We start from the raw sequence: 27,854 nt of genomic DNA, 5'->3' as shown, positions 1-27,854 counted from the left end.
TTAAAAAACATGCTACTATATTTTCATAATTAAGATAAATATCTTTATTAAAATTTTCTTAAGTGATACATATTAATATAAATTAAACAATGTTTTCTTTGTCATCACCAAAAGCACTATTAACCGAGAGCGTTTTATTTTTGGCAAGTTATCGTTATCCTCTGAGCATTTTTCTGCATTATTTTCAGATTCATGCTTTACCTTTTGCAAAAAGTATGTAATTTTAGATTGCTTGCTTCTAGTTAAAAGATCTTTATAAATTTCCTTATATGATGCCAAGCACTTATGGAATAAGGGAAAAGCATCTGGCAACACCAGAAGCAGAAGCGTTGAGATCTGGCAAAATTGAAACAATTTTCGCGAAAGACCATGTGTATGGAGGCGAGAAAAGAAAATTTACATACTGAAGTACTAATAGTTCACGAAAATTATTATTTTCATGAACTATTAGTACTTAAATGTGTAAGAATTTATTACATTTCATGTTGTACGAGGATTTTACCTATTTCTCGAACCATGCCAGAGTGAATCCGTGCTATAAAAGTACCGTGTTAAACGGGGGATGGTACCAATTCTCGAACCGTGTTAGAGTGAATCCGTGCTACAGAAGTGCCGTGTTATACGGGGGTTACCTGTATATATATGCTTATTAATATATATATTATTAATATATATAATTGCATATTAATATATATATATATTAATATGCAATGGAAATTGAATTTATTGTTTCAATATACTGAGTTAACTGGGTTTAAAATAAATTTCAATAAAACTAAAATTACAATATTTGTTAATGGCAAGAGATTAAGGAAGAAAGATAAATTCTATGTAAGAAATATTTCAATGCAGATTGTGAAACAAATTACTTATATGGAGATTAAGTGAAAAAGAGTCTTCTAGTTAGGCTAAATGAGGCATAAGAATAGTACGCTCTAAAAAAAATCCCTATTTGAATCTACATACATAATTAAGTAATACATTAATTGAATCAATGTTGCAATATAGAGTACTGTTATGGAACAAACTGCAATTTAAAAGTTTAAAACATTTGCACATATTATAAAAAGTTATTTGGTCGGGATTGATCTGTACCATATCAAATGATGAATCTGAAATTAATTTTTTTGACATTCAAGTAAAAACATTAAAATCTACTCTGAAATTTATTAATAAGATTTTTGTCAATCTATTATTATTGGAATATAATTCTTACATAATATTAAAAGGAATGAAAGGATAGGAAAAATAACTGTTAAAATGAGTTAAATAAAATTATAAATTTAGAAGGCTATTCTTTGAAGGTTTTTGAAACAAATGTAGTTAATATAGATGTGAATCTTATACTGATGTTGGTTATTTTCGAGATTATAGAGATGAGGCTAAAAAATTAACTAACTCAAAATTTCACTCTTGGTACTATTAACTATTAATTATTAACAACCCTCCAACTATTTATAATAAGAATGTTAATTTTAATTTGAAGACATGTTTCATGCAAGTTCATCTAAATAAATTTTTTATATCATGAAATAATGTTGGTATTTCCTTTACAAAACTGGATTTATATTTGTTGTGTAAATTGGAAAAAATTTAATCTCGTATTAGTTTTTTGATTGTAAAGGTTTACTAGACCTAACGGAAGACTTCAAAATTTTTTGTCTAATAACTCTTTGGAAAATTGTTGTTTGATTACTGTTTAATAATGACTGTTTTGATGTATTAACTTGATGGAAGAATGAAATGGACTATTATTAGTAAATACATTTTTAATTCCTGCTATTTGATAGTAATAATGACAGTGAAAGCATGCTAATGTTTATTATTAATAATAGTTTTAAATTATGAAATACAGTTAAAAGAAATTTGACATATTGCATTCTTAATACAACTTAAATAAAATTTCAAATTAAGATCATCATATGTATCTGTTAATAAGAAAAAAAGTCATATTTTGTAAAATTATATATTTATCTTGTTTTTTTAAAATGCTACACATAATTTTTTCAGTTATCATCATTTAATATCAACTTCAAAAGTGTATCAATTACTATTACTTCTGAAATCATTTATTTTATGTTTTCAACTTACTTTATTTACATTTAAAAATAAATTCTTATTTGGTTTCTGTTCCATTTGTTCTGAAAAGCCACCTACGTTTTCTTTAGATTTTATATTCATATAATTGATAAATATCTTTTAATTTGGAAATGACTATCATTTTCCGCCTATAGAAATTTATTAAAATAAAAATAGTACTTATTTTATGTTAAATCATTTGAATAAGAATGGTTCATTATCTAGTAAACTACTTGGATCATTAAATAAGTAGGCAAGGAACACAGTTCAACAATATAATATAAGGAACAGATTTTCATATTAATGTTATGTAATTATCACAAGCATGAATCATTAAATGGAATAGTTCAATCTATTATTTTTTTTGTTTTTGGATTGACATCATGTAACTATTTTTATGAAAATTAATACAAATTTCTTTAATAATGTTATCATATCATATAATTGATTCTTTATACATTATTTTAAAAATGAAAGTCTTCCGTCGTAATAATAATTTTGTAATGTTGTTTCTTATGTTACATTTCTATTCTTTTAATCACTTATATTATTTTATTCATGTTAATTACTATTTTATTTCATTCTTTAAGTTATTTCTTAAATAATATTTAGATCATATCAGAGTCCCTAGTTCATATAGATTACAATTAAAATGCAATTTCATGTGTAATTTTAAATTTATTAAATTCATTTTATCTTAATTTTTAATAGAATGAAGAGAATGATTCTATTAAGATAATGCAAATAAATAGTCAATACAGTTAAGGAATAAATCTAATTAAATTAAGAGATTATTTGGCTCGAATATAAGGCATAAATTCAAAGAAATCACTTCATATACATTCAAAATAGATGCATTTTTTCCTACTTGAATCTTGAATTTTAATTTATATATTTAAAGTCTAATCAATATTTGCATTTGATATATTAATTACTTGATTATGTCTATAAATAATACATTTAGTACAGTTACATGCTTTAACATTTCACACACACAAAACAATATAAAATAAAAAAATTATTTTTGAAAAATTAAAAGTTAATTTTTTAAAATAATTCACATTATTTTGTACTAAAAATATTAAAAATTTATCTGCTAGTTAATAACTTCAAATTTTTCCATCCAAAATTTTCTTTTAATTAAAGAATGTTGATTAAATTGCATTTAAACTTTTGAAATTTTAAGCTATTTTAAAACAACATTTTAATTCCAGTTATGTAAATGCTATTAGACATTTTAGTGATGCAATTTGAATATGATATTCTGAAAATGAAGTGTTTGTCTCCTTGTTTATAAATTCAAGTTTAAATTATGAATTTAATCCTATTTTTCAGATAATCTTGATTTTATTCAATAAATAGATTTAAAAACATTATAAAAAAGCTTTTTTTAATTGTTTTATGATAACTAAATACAGACATCCCTTGCTTGATGTCAGTAATCCATTTCTGAAACTCATATGTTCTGCAAGGAAACATTAGCAGGAGCCTATTTCCAATTATTTTAATTGGAAAAAATTCTAATAATTTTCATGTCACCCCAAAACAATTTTCAAACTTGTAACAAACATAATATAAAGCCTATACACAAATGACAAGTTATCATATTCAAATTTAAAATGCCTAAAATATTGCTTTCTAAATAATTACTGCACCTTTAACAGTGGGATTTTAAAATAACACCAACGTTTGAACTCAGTAATTGATCAGCATTCCACTTTTGACTTTCAATATCTGAGGATGACCTATTAACCAGGTTAAAATTGTTAGCATTCTTCTAAAATCCCATTGTTAAATATGTTGTAATTAGTCTAGTAAATTATCACAGTCACTAGTATATCATTTTCAATACTGCTTTCTGATCAACAAACAGTTAATATGGTTAACTCTTAACTTCATTCTGATGACATAATTCTGGTGCAGGGACATACTCCCTTTTGTTCTCAGATACAGGTGGATGTTGATCCATATGGAGTAGAGGGACAATATTTTTGTACCAACAAATTGTCTTCCCTCCCAACATATGTTTATTTTACACAATACTAAAAAAATTAAAATTAGAAACAAGTATTATACACAACAAATACCTATTATTTTGTATATCCATTCATAATCTGATAATGAAAAACTTTTCTTACCCATAGTCATTGGCCAATCCCTCCATATTTACACAGATAGCCTAATGCAGATACAATTGATTTAATTCATTTTTACAGTACTTTAACTTCCAAAGCAAGTTAAAAGTGTCAATTGCAAAGTTGCACTTTCTTGTTTATATTTCTATTTATGAAATTTTTATTTTATGTTATTTGATAAATTTTATAAACAAACCAATCCATTGTTGTTTAATTATAATAATAATAATTGTTTTTTGATTAATTTTAACATCCTACACACATACACACAACTTTTTTCCACTAAATATGAAAGTTACATCTGTTATGACACTTTTCATTTATGGGCTTGATGTTATATTTCTTATTATGAAAATATAAATAAAAATTTAGAGTAGATATTATAAACACCAGATACAATAAAGTTTTTCAATTTGTGTTTGAAAATAATATTTGTTTTATTATATATATACAATTTTCTCATTTCCTGTATCAGATAAATGAGTTTTTTTATATCATTTTGTTTCTTACAATGAATTCTATCTATGTTTCTTAGATTTATTTTATTCACTGCCACAAAAGTAAAAATTTCAATTCATGCTATCGTGTTACTTTAATTCAGAAACTATGCTCAATGTAAACAAAATTTTGTTAAATAAAGTAATTGTATTCCAGCTAAAATTTACTAATTTTTTTTCAAATTATTGCTAGAGATTTACTTTTATACTAACCAATATTAAAAAAGCAAAAATAAAATACTGTAATATTAAATAATAATTCTCAATTATCTGAACAAAGTCTCAATTATTGACTGTCTAGATAGGGTTTCTAATTATGCAATTACATCCACTTTATCTCTAACATCCAATACTGTACAATAGAATATTAAAAACAAACCAGCAAGTTGGTTAGAATTTGAAACTATGTTATAGAAAAAGTATCATTGGATAATGATTGCTAATCCAGTAGCAGCCAGTAGAGTATTTAATTATTTGAAATAAACAATAAGAACTAATTAATTAATTAAGAATAATAGAAAAACTTTCAATATAAAACTATATATAAAAACAATTTAAAATTATTTCTATTATATATTAATACAATGATAAGAAATGAAATAAAATTAATAATATACAAATAGGAGCAATTTTGTTATAACAACAGGTAAAAGCAATTACAATGGCTTACAGCATTATTCTAAGGTGTATTTGCCAAAAGCCACTGATCATTTCCTGCAAATTAAGTGTTAACAAATAGAAAATATAAAAAAAACCTCATATGTTAATTAACATTCCCAGAAAATATTATCTATAAACTATGATTATTAAAAACTCATGTTTAATCTAAATCAGTTCTTCACAAAATACAATATCTTTTAATATTTAAAAACACTACTTACTCTTTTCCATCTCCAACTTTACTGGAGTCTAAATAACTAAATGTGGGAGAAATTAGTGTTGAATTATCATCTATGGTGGTGAATGTATTTGTTGGATAATCTTTTAGAGAAGATTCTGTTCTTAAATCAGAAAATTCACTGGGTGACACTACCAGATCATAAGTGTTTCGGCTAGTATTATTTAAAAGAGGTCGATCCCAATCAGTAAATTTCGGTTCATTTTGTTTTCCTAAAGCTGATTTCCTAGCTTCTTCATTCCTTCGTTTCTCTTCTTCTAAAAGTAACCGTTCTCTCTCTCTTTCTTCTTCCTCCTCCTCTTTCTTCTACAGAACAAAGCAAACCAATTTTTAATCCATAAGTTAATGATACAACTCTTAAAACTGTAAAATTTACAAAAAGATATAAATATAACATATATAACTAACAGATAAGTTCTCGATGAATTAAACATTTTATCGAATTTTTAAATAATATTTTAAACTCTGACCTGTTTAAGCTTATTTTGTATAATTTTAACTTTGAGAATACCTGTATTTATTTTTGTATCACTACAATAGCTACATTGCCTATATTATCCAAGTAATTTATAATGTGCACGGGTGCCTATGTGTATAAGAAAAGCTAATACATTTCTAATAAACAAATTTAGCAGTAAATTATACATTAAGGCTATTTAATTGTAATAAAAACAATTAGTTCATATATTTGAAAAATAAACTATCATAATAAAATAAATAAATAATCACCTTTTCTTTAAGCCATTCTTCATATTCTCGAGAATATTTTTCTAATAATTTTGATTTTAATTTTTCAGCAATAGTAAATATTTCCTTTAATTTCTGTTCTTAGGGGAAAAAACACACAAGTCATAAATTAGAAATTTATATTTCTAAACTTTTTATATACGCTTTTTATATATTTATTATTTACAATTAAATTATAAATTTAAAAAATACCTTAAAAATTGTAATCTATTAAGCATATAAATGCAAGTTACTCCAAAAATGCCTAAATCATTTGAATAATTTATAAAATTATATACAATAAAGAGGAAAAATTCTTAATGTTTTAATTTCCAATTTAGAAATAAAATTATTCAACTTAGTCAAATAATAAATTAAAAGTTAAATTTTATAATAGCATTTGAAATAATAAAGAACTTTTTAATTTTCTTAACAATCCATGTGAAATTGGGAATTGTAAAGATAATTACGGTAAATATGAAACTACATATTTAAATTACATAGCAGTTTTCAAAAAGAAAAAAAAAAATCAACAATATATTAAGTATTCTTTAAATTTTATGTTCAAAGAAATGAAAATTATTCATAAATTCATAACCTTTCTTGATTTTTATTATTAAACATAATTAAAATTTAAAAAAGATAATTGTTTTTATATAATAGTGCCATAAGATGAATTGTACAAGTGCACGTATCAATTAATTATCATTACAAAGTAGCTAATATATTAATTTAATATGTAAATACTGTGAACTAAAAATTACTAAATGCATTTGATTTATTTGTAAGATAATTAATGTCAACACAGAGATGATATAATGAGCATTTTTAATTCAAATTATTGTGACCAATTATCTGGAATTCAGTAACTGATTTATTTGAAAAAGCAGAAATTGTTTTAATTAACATTATGTTATGTTAATAACCAATTATGTTAATATTTGCATGTTAATTTCTTTTAACCAAGAAATATATTATTCAGTTTATTAACTTTTTGTAACATGCAAAATTTTAGATTAAAAAAAAGGAAGAAGACAACCACTTGTTTATGGGGTTGAAAAATAACAGACTTTAAATTCTCTGTAAAATTTATAGAGTTATGAAGTTTTTGAGAATAAAATGTTGAGGATACTAAAAGTATGAAAGCAATACATTAAGATATTTTAAATTCCTTTAAAAAGAGATTGTCTTAATTTGTTTCTTAAAATTAGAATTGTTAGTTTTCATAAGAAAAAAGGCGCTTATTAAAAAAAAGTACATTTTAATCATGCTATAACTGTAAGAAAATTATTTACTCTTCTTTATCATAATTTTCTCATTTACGACCTTTCAATTCACATTTTGTTTTCTAACTTCACTTTCAATCTTCAAATTTCATGAATCTTAATGCCCAAGTTGATCATAAAAATAAATTTAGACTTCATTTATTGTTATGTAATATTTCAATTGTACAACAGTACAGTCTAAATCGAATACATTTATAGCCTAAAAATAACTTGCAGCCTGATGTAAAAAGATTTTTATGACAATTGAAATTGATGTCATTATCAACTTATGTATATCTTAAATTTTTATTCCTAACTAGCTGCAAGGACCCGCTTCGCTGGGTTTTTAAAAAATAACGATAGTGAAGATTAAGATAATTACATTATAGCCAATCTTACCCGTTTTCTATTTCTATGGTCCCAATTCTATTTCTGAACGTCTCCTGTTCACGTCCAGTCAAACAAACTATTTTCAACGTTTCTGGAATGTTTACAATCGTTCTACAATCGAACCAATATTCGAATTTTATGTTCGAATTAAATTCGAACAAATTTGAACATAAAATTCGAAATAGAGAACCACTTTCAACCCCATATCTCCCACACCCTTATAGCTATCGAGATGCAACCACCATAGTGCATGAATGGAGACTTGGGGCTACTACCACATACAAACACCATTTGTGTGCAATGTGTAGTTTTGGTGGAAAAGTGAAATATAGGGACACACACGTCCATTTTTATATATATATATATAGATTTTAGACTCTTTTCATCTTGAGATTTTTAAAAAATGTTTTAAATTTAATTATTTGTATCATTGATGGACAACCGATAAACCTTTTCCACACATAAAACTCATCTTTTACACTGTAATATGTATGAACCCTCCTATATATAATAATGTATTAATCTGAAAAATCTAATTGAAAATTTAAGTGCATTTATATCAAAAATTTTATTTTAAATTATTTTCATAAATTAATAATCTAAAATTATTATAGTTCTGATTATTTTAACTGTTTATATTAATTACAGTAATCAATCCAATATAAATAAATTTATAAAATATTCATGATCAAATAATCAACTATATAAATAAGCTAAAATCAAGGTCATTCACTTAATGTGCAAATAAACTGAATAACGTCAACTATCTCATTCAAGAAAACAAATTAATTATAACTAGATGCTCTTCATTTCAACAACAATAATTTAAAATATTTTAATATAATATGAATGTTTGATGTTAAATAAATTGCTTAGCAATTGATATTTTTTACAATATTATAATTTAAAATTTTTAAAATTCCTCTTGTTTTACATTTTGATATTCCAACAATGTGCACAATAAAACCAACAGAATAAAACTTTAAATCTTATTTGAAAAACTTATCCTTCAAAATGTTATTATTTTTGTGTATAAACATTATTTTAAACATATATCTTTGAATTTGAAATACTCTAATTTCTGCTATGTACTTTTATTTATAAAAAAAAAACAGAAAAGAAATAATTTATTCCTTCTATTATTTTTATTAATAGATATTTGTCAGGATTAAGAAATATATATTAAATCAAATTTATATCTTACAAATTTGCTGTTTTCAATGTTTTCATAATTATTTGATAAAGATTGTGAATAAAAACAAACTAAGTGTTCATATCACAAAAGTATTTAAATGAAGACAAAAATAATTTCAATTAACATAAATATAAAATTAAAATTTTCATCGTGTTTTACAAAGAAGAAAATGTATTCTCACTATATAACTTTAAGTAATGTTGTAAACTTTGTAATTGCATTTCACCATCTCATTTTAAGTTAATAAGCATTAAAAAAAATCTAATTCACTTTTCTGTAGAATAATATAATTGTTACTAATAGAAATTATTTTTATAAAAAAACAATTCTATTAAAATATTTTATTAAACACAAAATTCTATTTCTTAAACATATACATAATGAATTTTTGATGATGAAAACAAATCTGTAACAGAAAACATAACAGAAAATACCAAATTCAATCACCAAACGAATTAAAAATATAATACCTAATTCAGTACGTCTGATAAGAATAAGAAAAAAGTTTACATATTCTATTGTTTATACTGAATATTGCACTGGACAAATACAATTAGAATAGATCATAATTGTTTCAATAAAAGTCTTAAGACAATATTACAGTATATTTCATAAATCAATCAGAAAATGAAAGAATGAAATCATTAAAGCTAAGAAAAAGCAAGTATTAATAAAAGATCTTGAATGAAGTTTTCGGTCATGGACGATTCATCATAGGTAAGATAAATACTCTTGTGACTTACTCATCCATAATTCAAAACAATATTTTATTTATATCAGAATAATATAACATTTTTTCTGTAAGGATTTATTTATGATATATAAAATATATAATACTGTAACATTACTCAGATAATAGATGGTAAAACTCTTATTAATAATAATTAAAACAAAAATAAAAATAAAAAAATCTTTAAGTATAAATATTCAATAAAGTAGTTAAAAACCATTTTTAAAATATAATGAATTTACAATAGATGGTAACATCTTCAAATATTATTTCTGAAAGCTTAATAATTATTATTTATAACAATTACTAAATAAAATATAAACAATAAAGCACTGACCTGTTTTGTGTTTGCTTTATCAATAGTTCCTACATTTTGATATTCTGGATGTTTAGGCAATTTTTCTACAAACAATCTATATAATTGAACACTTATAAGTAATTAAATATAAATTGAGTAGCTAAAGTTTTCATTTACACAATGCAAAATAGATCATTTAAATTTTCAGATGTAATTCATAAATAATACATTTTTGTTATAAGAAAGATAAACTAAAAAAAAAATTATATAATTTCATTTAAATATATTTCAAATATTCTAGATTTTTAATTCCTAGCAAGATTTTGATTTGAATTATAAGATTTAATGTTAAGAATTGTCTACAGTTACTATAATTATCTTTTATTATAAAGGAATATATAATGATATATTTGTATGATATACGAGCATAAATAATTTGTGATCAATAAACACAATATGCTTATTTCAGAAAGATAGTGAAGGATACTATCTCCACATAGATAGGTTCATTCAACAATGCAAAGCATTTTTTCAATCCTCATGATTTAGTTACTCTACACACTGCAGTTCAGTTCATACTTATTCATTCATCCAAGTTTTTAGATTCTTTAACTAATATATCAAAATTTCAAAAAGTTCCTTTAAATTGTGTGGAAAAAATTCAGTTAAATTAATTATTAGTTGAATAATTCAATAAATTTAATTCTTATTGGTATATATAAATACAAACACTATCTACAGATCACAATCTGGAAAAGATCTGACTCAATGTCTTCAGATGGCATAATTGTTAAACTTATCCATTATGTTCAATTTGTGTATTCAAATCCTATTCCAAATCATTATTCTATAGTTCTTTTATCTAGATCAGGGATGTCCAACCTGCGGCCCGTGGCAAGGTTCAATGCAGCCCAATAAACGTGTTAACAACACCGACAAAGTTATTATTATTTTTTTATTTATTTCAACAGCATAAACTCCAAAAAGAAGTTTCACAAAACCCTAAACATTTATACATTTTTCAGTGGAAAGGAAATATTTTCAAATACTTGGAAATGTGTGAATGAGGAAAGAATACTAAATAATGCTGGAGTTGTGACTCAAAGGATTATAGACCCAAATTCGAGGAAAGGAGAGAAAGGCCAAAAGATAAAAAGTAGTGAGAAAGGTTATATAGACCTTCTGTTATGCAAATATTGACCCTTAATTTTCCAACCTTATTCATTTCTTTGTCTTTTGTGCTTTCTCTCCTTTCCCTGCATTTGGATCTATAATTCTTTGAGTCCCAAGCTTTATCTAGNATTTTCCTTAATATTCCTTTGGTGCGCTAAGACATTTCTTTGTACACTTCTTTGTACACTAAGGTAAACTATTATGTCAATTTGATGCTATTTTTTCATTTTAAATGCGATAATGACGTAAAAGTTTACACTGTTTAGACAAAAATTACGTGATTCTGGACTGGACTGTACTTATTTTATGTTAAATCATTTGAATAAGAATGGTTCATTATCTAGTAAACTACTTGGATCATTAAATAAGTAGGCAAGGAACACAGTTCAACAATATAATATAAGGAACAGATTTTCATATTAATGTTATGTAATTATCACAAGCATGAATCATTAAATGGAATAGTTCAATCTATTATTTTTTTTGTTTTTGGATTGACATCATGTAACTATTTTTATGAAAATTAATACAAATTTCTTTAATAATGTTATCATATCATATAATTGATTCTTTATACATTATTTTAAAAACGAAAGTCTTCCGTCGTAATAATAATTTTGTAATGTTGTTTCTTATGTTACATTTCTATTCTTTTAATCACTTATATTATTTTATTCATGTTAATTACTATTTTATTTCATTCTTTAAGTTATTTCTTAAATAATATTTAGATCATATCAGAGTCCCTAGTTCATATAGATTACAATTAAAATGCAATTTCATGTGTAATTTTAAATTTATTAAATTCATTTTATCTTAATTTTTAATAGAATGAAGAGAATGATTCTATTAAGATAATGCAAATAAATAGTCAATACAGTTAAGGAATAAATCTAATTAAATTAAGAGATTATTTGGCTCGAATATAAGGCATAAATTCAAAGAAATCACTTCATATACATTCAAAATAGATGCATTTTTTCCTACTTGAATCTTGAATTTTAATTTATATATTTAAAGTCTAATCAATATTTGCATTTGATATATTAATTACTTGATTATGTCTATAAATAATACATTTAGTACAGTTACATGCTTTAACATTTCACACACACAAAACAATATAAAATAAAAAAATTATTTTTGAAAAATTAAAAGTTAATTTTTTAAAATAATTCACATTATTTTGTACTAAAAATATTAAAAATTTATCTGCTAGTTAATAACTTCAAATTTTTCCATCCAAAATTTTCTTTTAATTAAAGAATGTTGATTAAATTGCATTTAAACTTTTGAAATTTTAAGCTATTTTAAAACAACATTTTAATTCCAGTTATGTAAATGCTATTAGACATTTTAGTGATGCAATTTGAATATGATATTCTGAAAATGAAGTGTTTGTCTCCTTGTTTATAAATTCAAGTTTAAATTATGAATTTAATCCTATTTTTCAGATAATCTTGATTTTATTCAATAAATAGATTTAAAAACATTATAAAAAAGCTTTTTTTAATTGTTTTATGATAACTAAATACAGACATCCCTTGCTTGATGTCAGTAATCCATTTCTGAAACTCATATGTTCTGCAAGGAAACATTAGCAGGAGCCTATTTCCAATTATTTTAATTGGAAAAAATTCTAATAATTTTCATGTCACCCCAAAACAATTTTCAAACTTGTAACAAACATAATATAAAGCCTATACACAAATGACAAGTTATCATATTCAAATTTAAAATGCCTAAAATATTGCTTTCTAAATAATTACTGCACCTTTAACAGTGGGATTTTAAAATAACACCAACGTTTGAACTCAGTAATTGATCAGCATTCCACTTTTGACTTTCAATATCTGAGGATGACCTATTAACCAGGTTAAAATTGTTAGCATTCTTCTAAAATCCCATTGTTAAATATGTTGTAATTAGTCTAGTAAATTATCACAGTCACTAGTATATCATTTTCAATACTGCTTTCTGATCAACAAACAGTTAATATGGTTAACTCTTAACTTCATTCTGATGACATAATTCTGGTGCAGGGACATACTCCCTTTTGTTCTCAGATACAGGTGGATGTTGATCCATATGGAGTAGAGGGACAATATTTTTGTACCAACAAATTGTCTTCCCTCCCAACATATGTTTATTTTACACAATACTAAAAAAATTAAAATTAGAAACAAGTATTATACACAACAAATACCTATTATTTTGTATATCCATTCATAATCTGATAATGAAAAACTTTTCTTACCCATAGTCATTGGCCAATCCCTCCATATTTACACAGATAGCCTAATGCAGATACAATTGATTTAATTCATTTTTACAGTACTTTAACTTCCAAAGCAAGTTAAAAGTGTCAATTGCAAAGTTGCACTTTCTTGTTTATATTTCTATTTATGAAATTTTTATTTTATGTTATTTGATAAATTTTATAAACAAACCAATCCATTGTTGTTTAATTATAATAATAATAATTGTTTTTTGATTAATTTTAACATCCTACACACATACACACAACTTTTTTCCACTAAATATGAAAGTTACATCTGTTATGACACTTTTCATTTATGGGCTTGATGTTATATTTCTTATTATGAAAATATAAATAAAAATTTAGAGTAGATATTATAAACACCAGATACAATAAAGTTTTTCAATTTGTGTTTGAAAATAATATTTGTTTTATTATATATATACAATTTTCTCATTTCCTGTATCAGATAAATGAGTTTTTTTATATCATTTTGTTTCTTACAATGAATTCTATCTATGTTTCTTAGATTTATTTTATTCACTGCCACAAAAGTAAAAATTTCAATTCATGCTATCGTGTTACTTTAATTCAGAAACTATGCTCAATGTAAACAAAATTTTGTTAAATAAAGTAATTGTATTCCAGCTAAAATTTACTAATTTTTTTTCAAATTATTGCTAGAGATTTACTTTTATACTAACCAATATTAAAAAAGCAAAAATAAAATACTGTAATATTAAATAATAATTCTCAATTATCTGAACAAAGTCTCAATTATTGACTGTCTAGATAGGGTTTCTAATTATGCAATTACATCCACTTTATCTCTAACATCCAATACTGTACAATAGAATATTAAAAACAAACCAGCAAGTTGGTTAGAATTTGAAACTATGTTATAGAAAAAGTATCATTGGATAATGATTGCTAATCCAGTAGCAGCCAGTAGAGTATTTAATTATTTGAAATAAACAATAAGAACTAATTAATTAATTAAGAATAATAGAAAAACTTTCAATATAAAACTATATATAAAAACAATTTAAAATTATTTCTATTATATATTAATACAATGATAAGAAATGAAATAAAATTAATAATATACAAATAGGAGCAATTTTGTTATAACAACAGGTAAAAGCAATTACAATGGCTTACAGCATTATTCTAAGGTGTATTTGCCAAAAGCCACTGATCATTTCCTGCAAATTAAGTGTTAACAAATAGAAAATATAAAAAAAACCTCATATGTTAATTAACATTCCCAGAAAATATTATCTATAAACTATGATTATTAAAAACTCATGTTTAATCTAAATCAGTTCTTCACAAAATACAATATCTTTTAATATTTAAAAACACTACTTACTCTTTTCCATCTCCAACTTTACTGGAGTCTAAATAACTAAATGTGGGAGAAATTAGTGTTGAATTATCATCTATGGTGGTGAATGTATTTGTTGGATAATCTTTTAGAGAAGATTCTGTTCTTAAATCAGAAAATTCACTGGGTGACACTACCAGATCATAAGTGTTTCGGCTAGTATTATTTAAAAGAGGTCGATCCCAATCAGTAAATTTCGGTTCATTTTGTTTTCCTAAAGCTGATTTCCTAGCTTCTTCATTCCTTCGTTTCTCTTCTTCTAAAAGTAACCGTTCTCTCTCTCTTTCTTCTTCCTCCTCCTCTTTCTTCTACAGAACAAAGCAAACCAATTTTTAATCCATAAGTTAATGATACAACTCTTAAAACTGTAAAATTTACAAAAAGATATAAATATAACATATATAACTAACAGATAAGTTCTCAATGAATTAAACATTTTATCGAATTTTTAAATAATATTTTAAACTCTGACCTGTTTAAGCTTATTTTGTATAATTTTAACTTTGAGAATACCTGTATTTATTTTTGTATCACTACAATAGCTACATTGCCTATATTATCCAAGTAATTTATAATGTGCACGGGTGCCTATGTGTATAAGAAAAGCTAATACATTTCTAATAAACAAATTTAGCAGTAAATTATACATTAAGGCTATTTAATTGTAATAAAAACAATTAGTTCATATATTTGAAAAATAAACTATCATAATAAAATAAATAAATAATCACCTTTTCTTTAAGCCATTCTTCATATTCTCGAGAATATTTTTCTAATAATTTTGATTTTAATTTTTCAGCAATAGTAAATATTTCCTTTAATTTCTGTTCTTAGGGGAAAAAACACACAAGTCATAAATTAGAAATTTATATTTCTAAACTTTTTATATACGCTTTTTATATATTTATTATTTACAATTAAATTATAAATTTAAAAAATACCTTAAAAATTGTAATCTATTAAGCATATAAATGCAAGTTACTCCAAAAATGCCTAAATCATTTGAATAATTTATAAAATTATATACAATAAAGAGGAAAAATTCTTAATGTTTTAATTTCCAATTTAGAAATAAAATTATTCAACTTAGTCAAATAATAAATTAAAAGTTAAATTTTATAATAGCATTTGAAATAATAAAGAACTTTTTAATTTTCTTAACAATCCATGTGAAATTGGGAATTGTAAAGATAATTACGGTAAATATGAAACTACATATTTAAATTACATAGCAGTTTTCAAAAAGAAAAAAAAAAATCAACAATATATTAAGTATTCTTTAAATTTTATGTTCAAAGAAATGAAAATTATTCATAAATTCATAACCTTTCTTGATTTTTATTATTAAACATAATTAAAATTTAAAAAAGATAATTGTTTTTATATAATAGTGCCATAAGATGAATTGTACAAGTGCACGTATCAATTAATTATCATTACAAAGTAGCTAATATATTAATTTAATATGTAAATACTGTGAACTAAAAATTACTAAATGCATTTGATTTATTTGTAAGATAATTAATGTCAACACAGAGATGATATAATGAGCATTTTTAATTCAAATTATTGTGACCAATTATCTGGAATTCAGTAACTGATTTATTTGAAAAAGCAGAAATTGTTTTAATTAACATTATGTTATGTTAATAACCAATTATGTTAATATTTGCATGTTAATTTCTTTTAACCAAGAAATATATTATTCAGTTTATTAACTTTTTGTAACATGCAAAATTTTAGATTAAAAAAAAGGAAGAAGACAACCACTTGTTTATGGGGTTGAAAAATAACAGACTTTAAATTCTCTGTAAAATTTATAGAGTTATGAAGTTTTTGAGAATAAAATGTTGAGGATACTAAAAGTATGAAAGCAATACATTAAGATATTTTAAATTCCTTTAAAAAGAGATTGTCTTAATTTGTTTCTTAAAATTAGAATTGTTAGTTTTCATAAGAAAAAAGGCGCTTATTAAAAAAAAGTACATTTTAATCATGCTATAACTGTAAGAAAATTATTTACTCTTCTTTATCATAATTTTCTCATTTACGACCTTTCAATTCACATTTTGTTTTCTAACTTCACTTTCAATCTTCAAATTTCATGAATCTTAATGCCCAAGTTGATCATAAAAATAAATTTAGACTTCATTTATTGTTATGTAATATTTCAATTGTACAACAGTACAGTCTAAATCGAATACATTTATAGCCTAAAAATAACTTGCAGCCTGATGTAAAAAGATTTTTATGACAATTGAAATTGATGTCATTATCAACTTATGTATATCTTAAATTTTTATTCCTAACTAGCTGCAAGGACCCGCTTCGCTGGGTTTTTAAAAAATAACGATAGTGAAGATTAAGATAATTACATTATAGCCAATCTTACCCGTTTTCTATTTCTATGGTCCCAATTCTATTTCTGAACGTCTCCTGTTCACGTCCAGTCAAACAAACTATTTTCAACGTTTCTGGAATGTTTACAATCGTTCTACAATCGAACCAATATTCGAATTTTATGTTCGAATTAAATTCGAACAAATTTGAACATAAAATTCGAAATAGAGAACCACTTTCAACCCCATATCTCCCACACCCTTATAGCTATCGAGATGCAACCACCATAGTGCATGAATGGAGACTTGGGGCTACTACCACATACAAACACCATTTGTGTGCAATGTGTAGTTTTGGTGGAAAAGTGAAATATAGGGACACACACGTCCATTTTTATATATATATATATAGATTTTAGACTCTTTTCATCTTGAGATTTTTAAAAAATGTTTTAAATTTAATTATTTGTATCATTGATGGACAACCGATAAACCTTTTCCACACATAAAACTCATCTTTTACACTGTAATATGTATGAACCCTCCTATATATAATAATGTATTAATCTGAAAAATCTAATTGAAAATTTAAGTGCATTTATATCAAAAATTTTATTTTAAATTATTTTCATAAATTAATAATCTAAAATTATTATAGTTCTGATTATTTTAACTGTTTATATTAATTACAGTAATCAATCCAATATAAATAAATTTATAAAATATTCATGATCAAATAATCAACTATATAAATAAGCTAAAATCAAGGTCATTCACTTAATGTGCAAATAAACTGAATAACGTCAACTATCTCATTCAAGAAAACAAATTAATTATAACTAGATGCTCTTCATTTCAACAACAATAATTTAAAATATTTTAATATAATATGAATGTTTGATGTTAAATAAATTGCTTAGCAATTGATATTTTTTACAATATTATAATTTAAAATTTTTAAAATTCCTCTTGTTTTACATTTTGATATTCCAACAATGTGCACAATAAAACCAACAGAATAAAACTTTAAATCTTATTTGAAAAACTTATCCTTCAAAATGTTATTATTTTTGTGTATAAACATTATTTTAAACATATATCTTTGAATTTGAAATACTCTAATTTCTGCTATGTACTTTTATTTATAAAAAAAAAACAGAAAAGAAATAATTTATTCCTTCTATTATTTTTATTAATAGATATTTGTCAGGATTAAGAAATATATATTAAATCAAATTTATATCTTACAAATTTGCTGTTTTCAATGTTTTCATAATTATTTGATAAAGATTGTGAATAAAAACAAACTAAGTGTTCATATCACAAAAGTATTTAAATGAAGACAAAAATAATTTCAATTAACATAAATATAAAATTAAAATTTTCATCGTGTTTTACAAAGAAGAAAATGTATTCTCACTATATAACTTTAAGTAATGTTGTAAACTTTGTAATTGCATTTCACCATCTCATTTTAAGTTAATAAGCATTAAAAAAAATCTAATTCACTTTTCTGTAGAATAATATAATTGTTACTAATAGAAATTATTTTTATAAAAAAACAATTCTATTAAAATATTTTATTAAACACAAAATTCTATTTCTTAAACATATACATAATGAATTTTTGATGATGAAAACAAATCTGTAACAGAAAACATAACAGAAAATACCAAATTCAATCACCAAACGAATTAAAAATATAATACCTAATTCAGTACGTCTGATAAGAATAAGAAAAAAGTTTACATATTCTATTGTTTATACTGAATATTGCACTGGACAAATACAATTAGAATAGATCATAATTGTTTCAATAAAAGTCTTAAGACAATATTACAGTATATTTCATAAATCAATCAGAAAATGAAAGAATGAAATCATTAAAGCTAAGAAAAAGCAAGTATTAATAAAAGATCTTGAATGAAGTTTTCGGTCATGGACGATTCATCATAGGTAAGATAAATACTCTTGTGACTTACTCATCCATAATTCAAAACAATATTTTATTTATATCAGAATAATATAACATTTTTTCTGTAAGGATTTATTTATGATATATAAAATATATAATACTGTAACATTACTCAGATAATAGATGGTAAAACTCTTATTAATAATAATTAAAACAAAAATAAAAATAAAAAAATCTTTAAGTATAAATATTCAATAAAGTAGTTAAAAACCATTTTTAAAATATAATGAATTTACAATAGATGGTAACATCTTCAAATATTATTTCTGAAAGCTTAATAATTATTATTTATAACAATTACTAAATAAAATATAAACAATAAAGCACTGACCTGTTTTGTGTTTGCTTTATCAATAGTTCCTACATTTTGATATTCTGGATGTTTAGGCAATTTTTCTACAAACAATCTATATAATTGAACACTTATAAGTAATTAAATATAAATTGAGTAGCTAAAGTTTTCATTTACACAATGCAAAATAGATCATTTAAATTTTCAGATGTAATTCATAAATAATACATTTTTGTTATAAGAAAGATAAACTAAAAAAAAAATTATATAATTTCATTTAAATATATTTCAAATATTCTAGATTTTTAATTCCTAGCAAGATTTTGATTTGAATTATAAGATTTAATGTTAAGAATTGTCTACAGTTACTATAATTATCTTTTATTATAAAGGAATATATAATGATATATTTGTATGATATACGAGCATAAATAATTTGTGATCAATAAACACAATATGCTTATTTCAGAAAGATAGTGAAGGATACTATCTCCACATAGATAGGTTCATTCAACAATGCAAAGCATTTTTTCAATCCTCATGATTTAGTTACTCTACACACTGCAGTTCAGTTCATACTTATTCATTCATCCAAGTTTTTAGATTCTTTAACTAATATATCAAAATTTCAAAAAGTTCCTTTAAATTGTGTGGAAAAAATTCAGTTAAATTAATTATTAGTTGAATAATTCAATAAATTTAATTCTTATTGGTATATATAAATACAAACACTATCTACAGATCACAATCTGGAAAAGATCTGACTCAATGTCTTCAGATGGCATAATTGTTAAACTTATCCATTATGTTCAATTTGTGTATTCAAATCCTATTCCAAATCATTATTCTATAGTTCTTTTATCTAGATCAGGGATGTCCAACCTGCGGCCCGTGGCAAGGTTCAATGCAGCCCAATAAACGTGTTAACAACACCGACAAAGTTATTATTATTTTTTTATTTATTTCAACAGCATAAACTCCAAAAAGAAGTTTCACAAAACCCTAAACATTTATACATTTTTCAGTGGAAAGGAAATATTTTCAAATACTTGGAAATGTGTGAATGAGGAAGGAATACTAAATAATGCTGGAGTTGTGACTCAAAGGATTATAGACCCAAATTCGAGGAAAGGAGAGAAAGGCCAAAAGATAAAAAGTAGTGAGAAAGGTTATATAGACCTTCTGTTATGCAAATATTGACCCTTAATTTTCCAACCTTATTCATTTCTTTGTCTTTTGTGCTTTCTCTCCTTTCCCTGCATTTGGATCTATAATTCTTTGAGTCCCAAGCTTTATCTAGTATTTCTTCCAGCAAGATTTGGCTATTTTATGCCAAATTTGGTTACCTCTTTTTAGTTTGGCATAAAAAATATCATTTGGCACATTGGCTACTTTTTGAGCTACATATTATTTATAAATACAGGGTGTTTTTTTTAAACTGATGGTACTCAGAGACATCTGTAGAGCAATCTAACAGCTGGACTGTTGCCAAATTTGGAAGAGTGACTAAGGACAACATGGGAAAGAGATTCCGCGAAGAAAATAAAGTAGTACCTAAATTCAACAGTAGGGGTGGATTTGACGCTGTTATAGTCACTTAGTCACTCTCCCAAATTTGGCGACAGTCCAACTGTTAGATTGCTCTACAGATGTCTCTGAGTACCATCAATTTAAAAAAAACACCCTGTATATTAGTTGAATACAAATGCACTTTAAATGGTGTTTCATCGTTTTTTATTAATTAATTAATTTAATTAATTAGAAATGTAAATAAAACAAATATTTGTGTTTTGCAAATAAATTTTTGTTTGTCTCTTTTATAATAAATGAATTTATCTATTTCTAAGTAAAAATTGAAAGTATCTACAGAAGTACTTTTTTAAAATATCCTTTTTCATGATAAAGTTTTAATACTTATTACTATAATCTGGACATGTTAATCCTTAAATATACTTGCATATTTAAGGATTGGGCCACAAGTACATATAATATACTTGTGACCAAAGCTCCATGACTTCTTCCAAACAAAGAAACGAAAAGGTTGGACACCCCTGATCTAGATTCTATTATTGATTCAAGCACTTTATTATTTAATAAATAAGTAATATAACATTCTGCAATCATTGATGCAAATACTCATAAATGTAACATATGTAGATTTTTATAAATGTTTTTTGACATTAATTTTAACTGCAGTCATTTTTAAATTTACATAAATATTAAAAAAAACTGTCCTTTTTTTTTACTTCTTCTCTTTGAATATATCAAAAACAAAACTGAAACAGTCAAACTCAAATTTCAAAATGATTTTCTTGGTTATAAATATAACATATGGCTATTATCAAGCACCTACTTTGCACAGCAATCTGATAAGTATCTCAGATGATTATAAAAGCCACAATACAAATATCAACAAAGTAGATTCACCTTAAAACAAACACTGATTAAGAAAATTCTTGTGTTAATGCAAAGTTTGCTGTTACCTAGGCAAGACACCACTGTCACAATGTTAATTTTCATTCAATAATGTAAACAAAAATTTTACCAGAATGCATTAAACAGAACTGTAAATTACTTTCACAATCCCCAAGAAATAATCTTATTTCCAATAAGGGTGCTTTTTACACTTTTCAACAGGGCTGTGGAGGAGGAGTCAGGAGAAATTTCTGGCCAGAGGAGTCGGAGTCAGAAAAATGTGTCGACTCCTGCATTTTAAATTAAATTAAATTTTTTTATTTAACTGAAAGAAAATTTATTTTATATTTATTAATTTTTAAAAATCTTTTTGTATTTTGTTATAATTCATTTATTTTAAATACAAAATGCATCAATTTAATTTATTAAATATGGTAAAACAACCACTTCACACCTAAGCAATAATTCCAGCAAATGAACAACAAAAAACTTTTTATGTTCAAACGTTTTTGGCCGTCTTTCAGAGGCCCTCGTCAGGAAAAATTGCACAGAATAGAAAAACAGTTCTATCTTTTTAACAGTTTTTGAACATAGCTGTGTTCTAATTTTTAACATTTAAACGATGTTGAATACAAAGATTGTTACGTATTACAACATATAATTAAAATATTTATAAATAAATACAATAATAATATATATGGTGTTAATATACAAAATAATATATATGGTAGTAATAATATATTCATTGTTAAAAGTTAGCCTGATGTTTTAATGTATAAACGATGTGCAATAGGGAAAAATTGTTTCCATTACATCGCCTAAAGCTAACTTCATACTAAAGAATCATAGTTATACTTTGTGGCTTTGTAAATAATACTTTCACAATTGTGGAACTGGAATATAGTTGGAGTTAATGCAACCTCCCTTCATGCCCGCTATATAAATTTCAATAGCCTCCAATGAATGTAAGTCGTGTTGGTCAAACACCCTGTGTAAAAGCATAGTTTCATCCCAACAAGGAGAAACTCCGGGTTCAGTAGCATACTGGGCTAGTGCAGTATTATACTTCCCCTTGGACACATCATACTTGTGGTCTCATATTCTAGCCTCTAGAGATCAATACGTGGACCTGATGTATATTATACGCCTATTAAAACGATTTCTTGCAATGGAATGTGGTACACTCCTGGCACTTTCTTGTCCTCAGACTTGTCTTTTGCATTAGATAAGATTCTAAAAATGTTCTGTTTTCTCCTATAAGTTAAGCAAAAGTTTAAATCCTTAGCAATTCTATTACAAATTTGTTGGAGAGATGGTTCATAAGCTATAACCACCTGTTTGCACTCTGCATCATTAAGCCTCATGTCGGTGGTAGTTATCGTAGATAGCTGGTTGGCAGTGAACCTGTTTATTAAGGACTGGTGGTATACCCGTGTGCAGATGCTATAGACTTGACACATTTCAATTCATTGTGTGTATCGGAAGTGTCCAAGCAATGGGAGAAAGCCCTAGCAACTAGGGCCTGGAAAGCCACTACCTTAAAAGGCCAAGGGTCTGCTGAGTTAGCAGGTATAAAGAGGGAAATATATGCAAGTTTGCAGTAAATAGACGTGGTTATATTTTTATTTGCCATACTAATCTTGACATCCAAGTACCTAACCTCTGTGCGACTTTCCTGATCTAATTCTAGTGTTAGGCCATAGGCGTTGTTGTTAAAAACTTTTAACACCTCTCCTAAACATTGGGCTAACTTTTAACAATGAATATATTATTACCACCATATATATTATTATTGTATTTATTTATAACTTTATTTATAAATATTTTAATTATATGTTGTGATANCTTGATTTTTATTATTAAACATAATTAAAATTTAAAAAAGATAATTGTTTTTATATAATAGTGCCATAAGATGAATTGTACAAGTGCACGTATCAATTAATTATCATTACAAAGTAGCTAATATATTAATTTAATATGTAAATACTGTGAACTAAAAATTACTAAATGCATTTGATTTATTTGTAAGATAATTAATGTCAACACAGAGATGATATAATGAGCATTTTTAATTCAAATTATTGTGACCAATTATCTGGAATTCAGTAACTGATTTATTTGAAAAAGCAGAAATTGTTTTAATTAACATTATGTTATGTTAATAACCAATTATGTTAATATTTGCATGTTAATTTCTTTTAACCAAGAAATATATTATTCAGTTTATTAACTTTTTGTAACATGCAAAATTTTAGATTAAAAAAAAGGAAGAAGACAACCACTTGTTTATGGGGTTGAAAAATAACAGACTTTAAATTCTCTGTAAAATTTATAGAGTTATGAAGTTTTTGAGAATAAAATGTTGAGGATACTAAAAGTATGAAAGCAATACATTAAGATATTTTAAATTCCTTTAAAAAGAGATTGTCTTAATTTGTTTCTTAAAATTAGAATTGTTAGTTTTCATAAGAAAAAAGGCGCTTATTAAAAAAAAGTACATTTTAATCATGCTATAACTGTAAGAAAATTATTTACTCTTCTTTATCATAATTTTCTCATTTACGACCTTTCAATTCACATTTTGTTTTCTAACTTCACTTTCAATCTTCAAATTTCATGAATCTTAATGCCCAAGTTGATCATAAAAATAAATTTAGACTTCATTTATTGTTATGTAATATTTCAATTGTACAACAGTACAGTCTAAATCGAATACATTTATAGCCTAAAAATAACTTGCAGCCTGATGTAAAAAGATTTTTATGACAATTGAAATTGATGTCATTATCAACTTATGTATATCTTAAATTTTTATTCCTAACTAGCTGCAAGGACCCGCTTCGCTGGGTTTTTAAAAAATAACGATAGTGAAGATTAAGATAATTACATTATAGCCAATCTTACCCGTTTTCTATTTCTATGGTCCCAATTCTATTTCTGAACGTCTCCTGTTCACGTCCAGTCAAACAAACTATTTTCAACGTTTCTGGAATGTTTACAATCGTTCTACAATCGAACCAATATTCGAATTTTATGTTCGAATTAAATTCGAACAAATTTGAACATAAAATTCGAAATAGAGAACCACTTTCAACCCCATATCTCCCGCACCCTTATAGCTATCGAGATGCAACCACCATAGTGCATGAATGGAGACTTGGGGCTACTACCACATACAAACACCATTTGTGTGCAATGTGTAGTTTTGGTGGAAAAGTGAAATATAGGGACACACACGTCCATTTTTATATATATATATATAGATTTTAGACTCTTTTCATCTTGAGATTTTTAAAAAATGTTTTAAATTTAATTATTTGTATCATTGATGGACAACCGATAAACCTTTTCCACACATAAAACTCATCTTTTACACTGTAATATGTATGAACCCTCCTATATATAATAATGTATTAATCTGAAAAGTCTAATTGGAAATTTAAGTGCATTTATATCAAAAATTTTATTTTAAATTATTTTCATAAATTAATAATCTAAAATTATTATAGTTCTGATTATTTTAACTGTTTATATTAATTACAGTAATCAATCCAATATAAATAAATTTATAAAATATTCATGATCAAATAATCAACTATATAAATAAGCTAAAATCAAGGTCATTCACTTAATGTGCAAATAAACTGAATAACGTCAACTATCTCATTCAAGAAAACAAATTAATTATAACTAGATGCTCTTCATTTCAACAACAATAATTTAAAATATTTTAATATAATATGAATGTTTGATGTTAAATAAATTGCTTAGCAATTGATATTTTTTACAATATTATAATTTAAAATTTTTAAAATTCCTCTTGTTTTACATTTTGATATTCCAACAATGTGCACAATAAAACCAACAGAATAAAACTTTAAATCTTATTTGAAAAACTTATCCTTCAAAATGTTATTATTTTTGTGTATAAACATTATTTTAAACATATATCTTTGAATTTGAAATACTCTAATTTCTGCTATGTACTTTTATTTATAAAAAAAAAACAGAAAAGAAATAATTTATTCCTTCTATTATTTTTATTAATAGATATTTGTCAGGATTAAGAAATATATATTAAATCAAATTTATATCTTACAAATTTGCTGTTTTCAATGTTTTCATAATTATTTGATAAAGATTGTGAATAAAAACAAACTAAGTGTTCATATCACAAAAGTATTTAAATGAAGACAAAAATAATTTCAATTAACATAAATATAAAATTAAAATTTTCATCGTGTTTTACAAAGAAGAAAATGTATTCTCACTATATAACTTTAAGTAATGTTGTAAACTTTGTAATTGCATTTCACCATCTCATTTTAAGTTAATAAGCATTAAAAAAAATCTAATTCACTTTTCTGTAGAATAATATAATTGTTACTAATAGAAATTATTTTTATAAAAAAACAATTCTATTAAAATATTTTATTAAACACAAAATTCTATTTCTTAAACATATACATAATGAATTTTTGATGATGAAAACAAATCTGTAACAGAAAACATAACAGAAAATACCAAATTCAATCACCAAACGAATTAAAAATATAATACCTAATTCAGTACGTCTGATAAGAATAAGAAAAAAGTTTACATATTCTATTGTTTATACTGAATATTGCACTGGACAAATACAATTAGAATAGATCATAATTGTTTCAATAAAAGTCTTAAGACAATATTACAGTATATTTCATAAATCAATCAGAAAATGAAAGAATGAAATCATTAAAGCTAAGAAAAAGCAAGTATTAATAAAAGATCTTGAATGAAGTTTTCGGTCATGGACGATTCATCATAGGTAAGATAAATACTCTTGTGACTTACTCATCCATAATTCAAAACAATATTTTATTTATATCAGAATAATATAACATTTTTTCTGTAAGGATTTATTTATGATATATAAAATATATAATACTGTAACATTACTCAGATAATAGATGGTAAAACTCTTATTAATAATAATTAAAACAAAAATAAAAATAAAAAAATCTTTAAGTATAAATATTCAATAAAGTAGTTAAAAACCATTTTTAAAATATAATGAATTTACAATAGATGGTAACATCTTCAAATATTATTTCTGAAAGCTTAATAATTATTATTTATAACAATTACTAAATAAAATATAAACAATAAAGCACTGACCTGTTTTGTGTTTGCTTTATCAATAGTTCCTACATTTTGATATTCTGGATGTTTAGGCAATTTTTCTACAAACAATCTATATAATTGAACACTTATAAGTAATTAAATATAAATTGAGTAGCTAAAGTTTTCATTTACACAATGCAAAATAGATCATTTAAATTTTCAGATGTAATTCATAAATAATACATTTTTGTTATAAGAAAGATAAACTAAAAAAAAAATTATATAATTTCATTTAAATATATTTCAAATATTCTAGATTTTTAATTCCTAGCAAGATTTTGATTTGAATTATAAGATTTAATGTTAAGAATTGTCTACAGTTACTATAATTATCTTTTATTATAAAGGAATATATAATGATATATTTGTATGATATACGAGCATAAATAATTTGTGATCAATAAACACAATATGCTTATTTCAGAAAGATAGTGAAGGATACTATCTCCACATAGATAGGTTCATTCAACAATGCAAAGCATTTTTTCAATCCTCATGATTTAGTTACTCTACACACTGCAGTTCAGTTCATACTTATTCATTCATCCAAGTTTTTAGATTATTTAACTAATATATCAAAATTTCAAAAAGTTCCTTTAAATTGTGTGGAAAAAATTCAGTTAAATTAATTATT

General features: G+C 24.3%; 1 protein-coding gene across 1 annotated transcript in view; it reads right to left on the bottom strand.

Annotated features, from left to right (window-relative positions):
• Positions 1 to 27,854, bottom strand: part of LOC111637377 (STAM-binding protein-like) — a 69,352-nt gene that overhangs the window by 27,072 nt on the left and 14,426 nt on the right. Inside the window, exons 3-9 of the mRNA XM_023382852.1 lie at positions 23,710 to 23,804; positions 19,679 to 19,754; positions 15,765 to 15,857; positions 15,019 to 15,341; positions 10,253 to 10,328; positions 6,339 to 6,431; positions 5,593 to 5,915 (exon numbers count right to left, since the gene is read on the bottom strand). Of these exons, the coding sequence (XP_023238620.1) occupies positions 5,593 to 5,915; positions 6,339 to 6,431; positions 10,253 to 10,328; positions 15,019 to 15,341; positions 15,765 to 15,857; positions 19,679 to 19,754; positions 23,710 to 23,804 (1,079 nt within the window). The remainder of the gene's footprint in view (positions 1 to 5,592; positions 5,916 to 6,338; positions 6,432 to 10,252; positions 10,329 to 15,018; positions 15,342 to 15,764; positions 15,858 to 19,678; positions 19,755 to 23,709; positions 23,805 to 27,854) is intronic.

This window comes from Centruroides sculpturatus, unplaced genomic scaffold (assembly GCF_000671375.1).
Source record: "Centruroides sculpturatus isolate CEXI.00-Female unplaced genomic scaffold, Cexi_2.0 scaffold1158, whole genome shotgun sequence".
Taxonomy (NCBI): Eukaryota; Metazoa; Arthropoda; class Arachnida; order Scorpiones; family Buthidae; genus Centruroides; species Centruroides sculpturatus.
The sequence above is the reverse complement of the archived record's forward strand: the minus strand, read 5'-3'. Positions and strand labels throughout refer to the sequence as shown.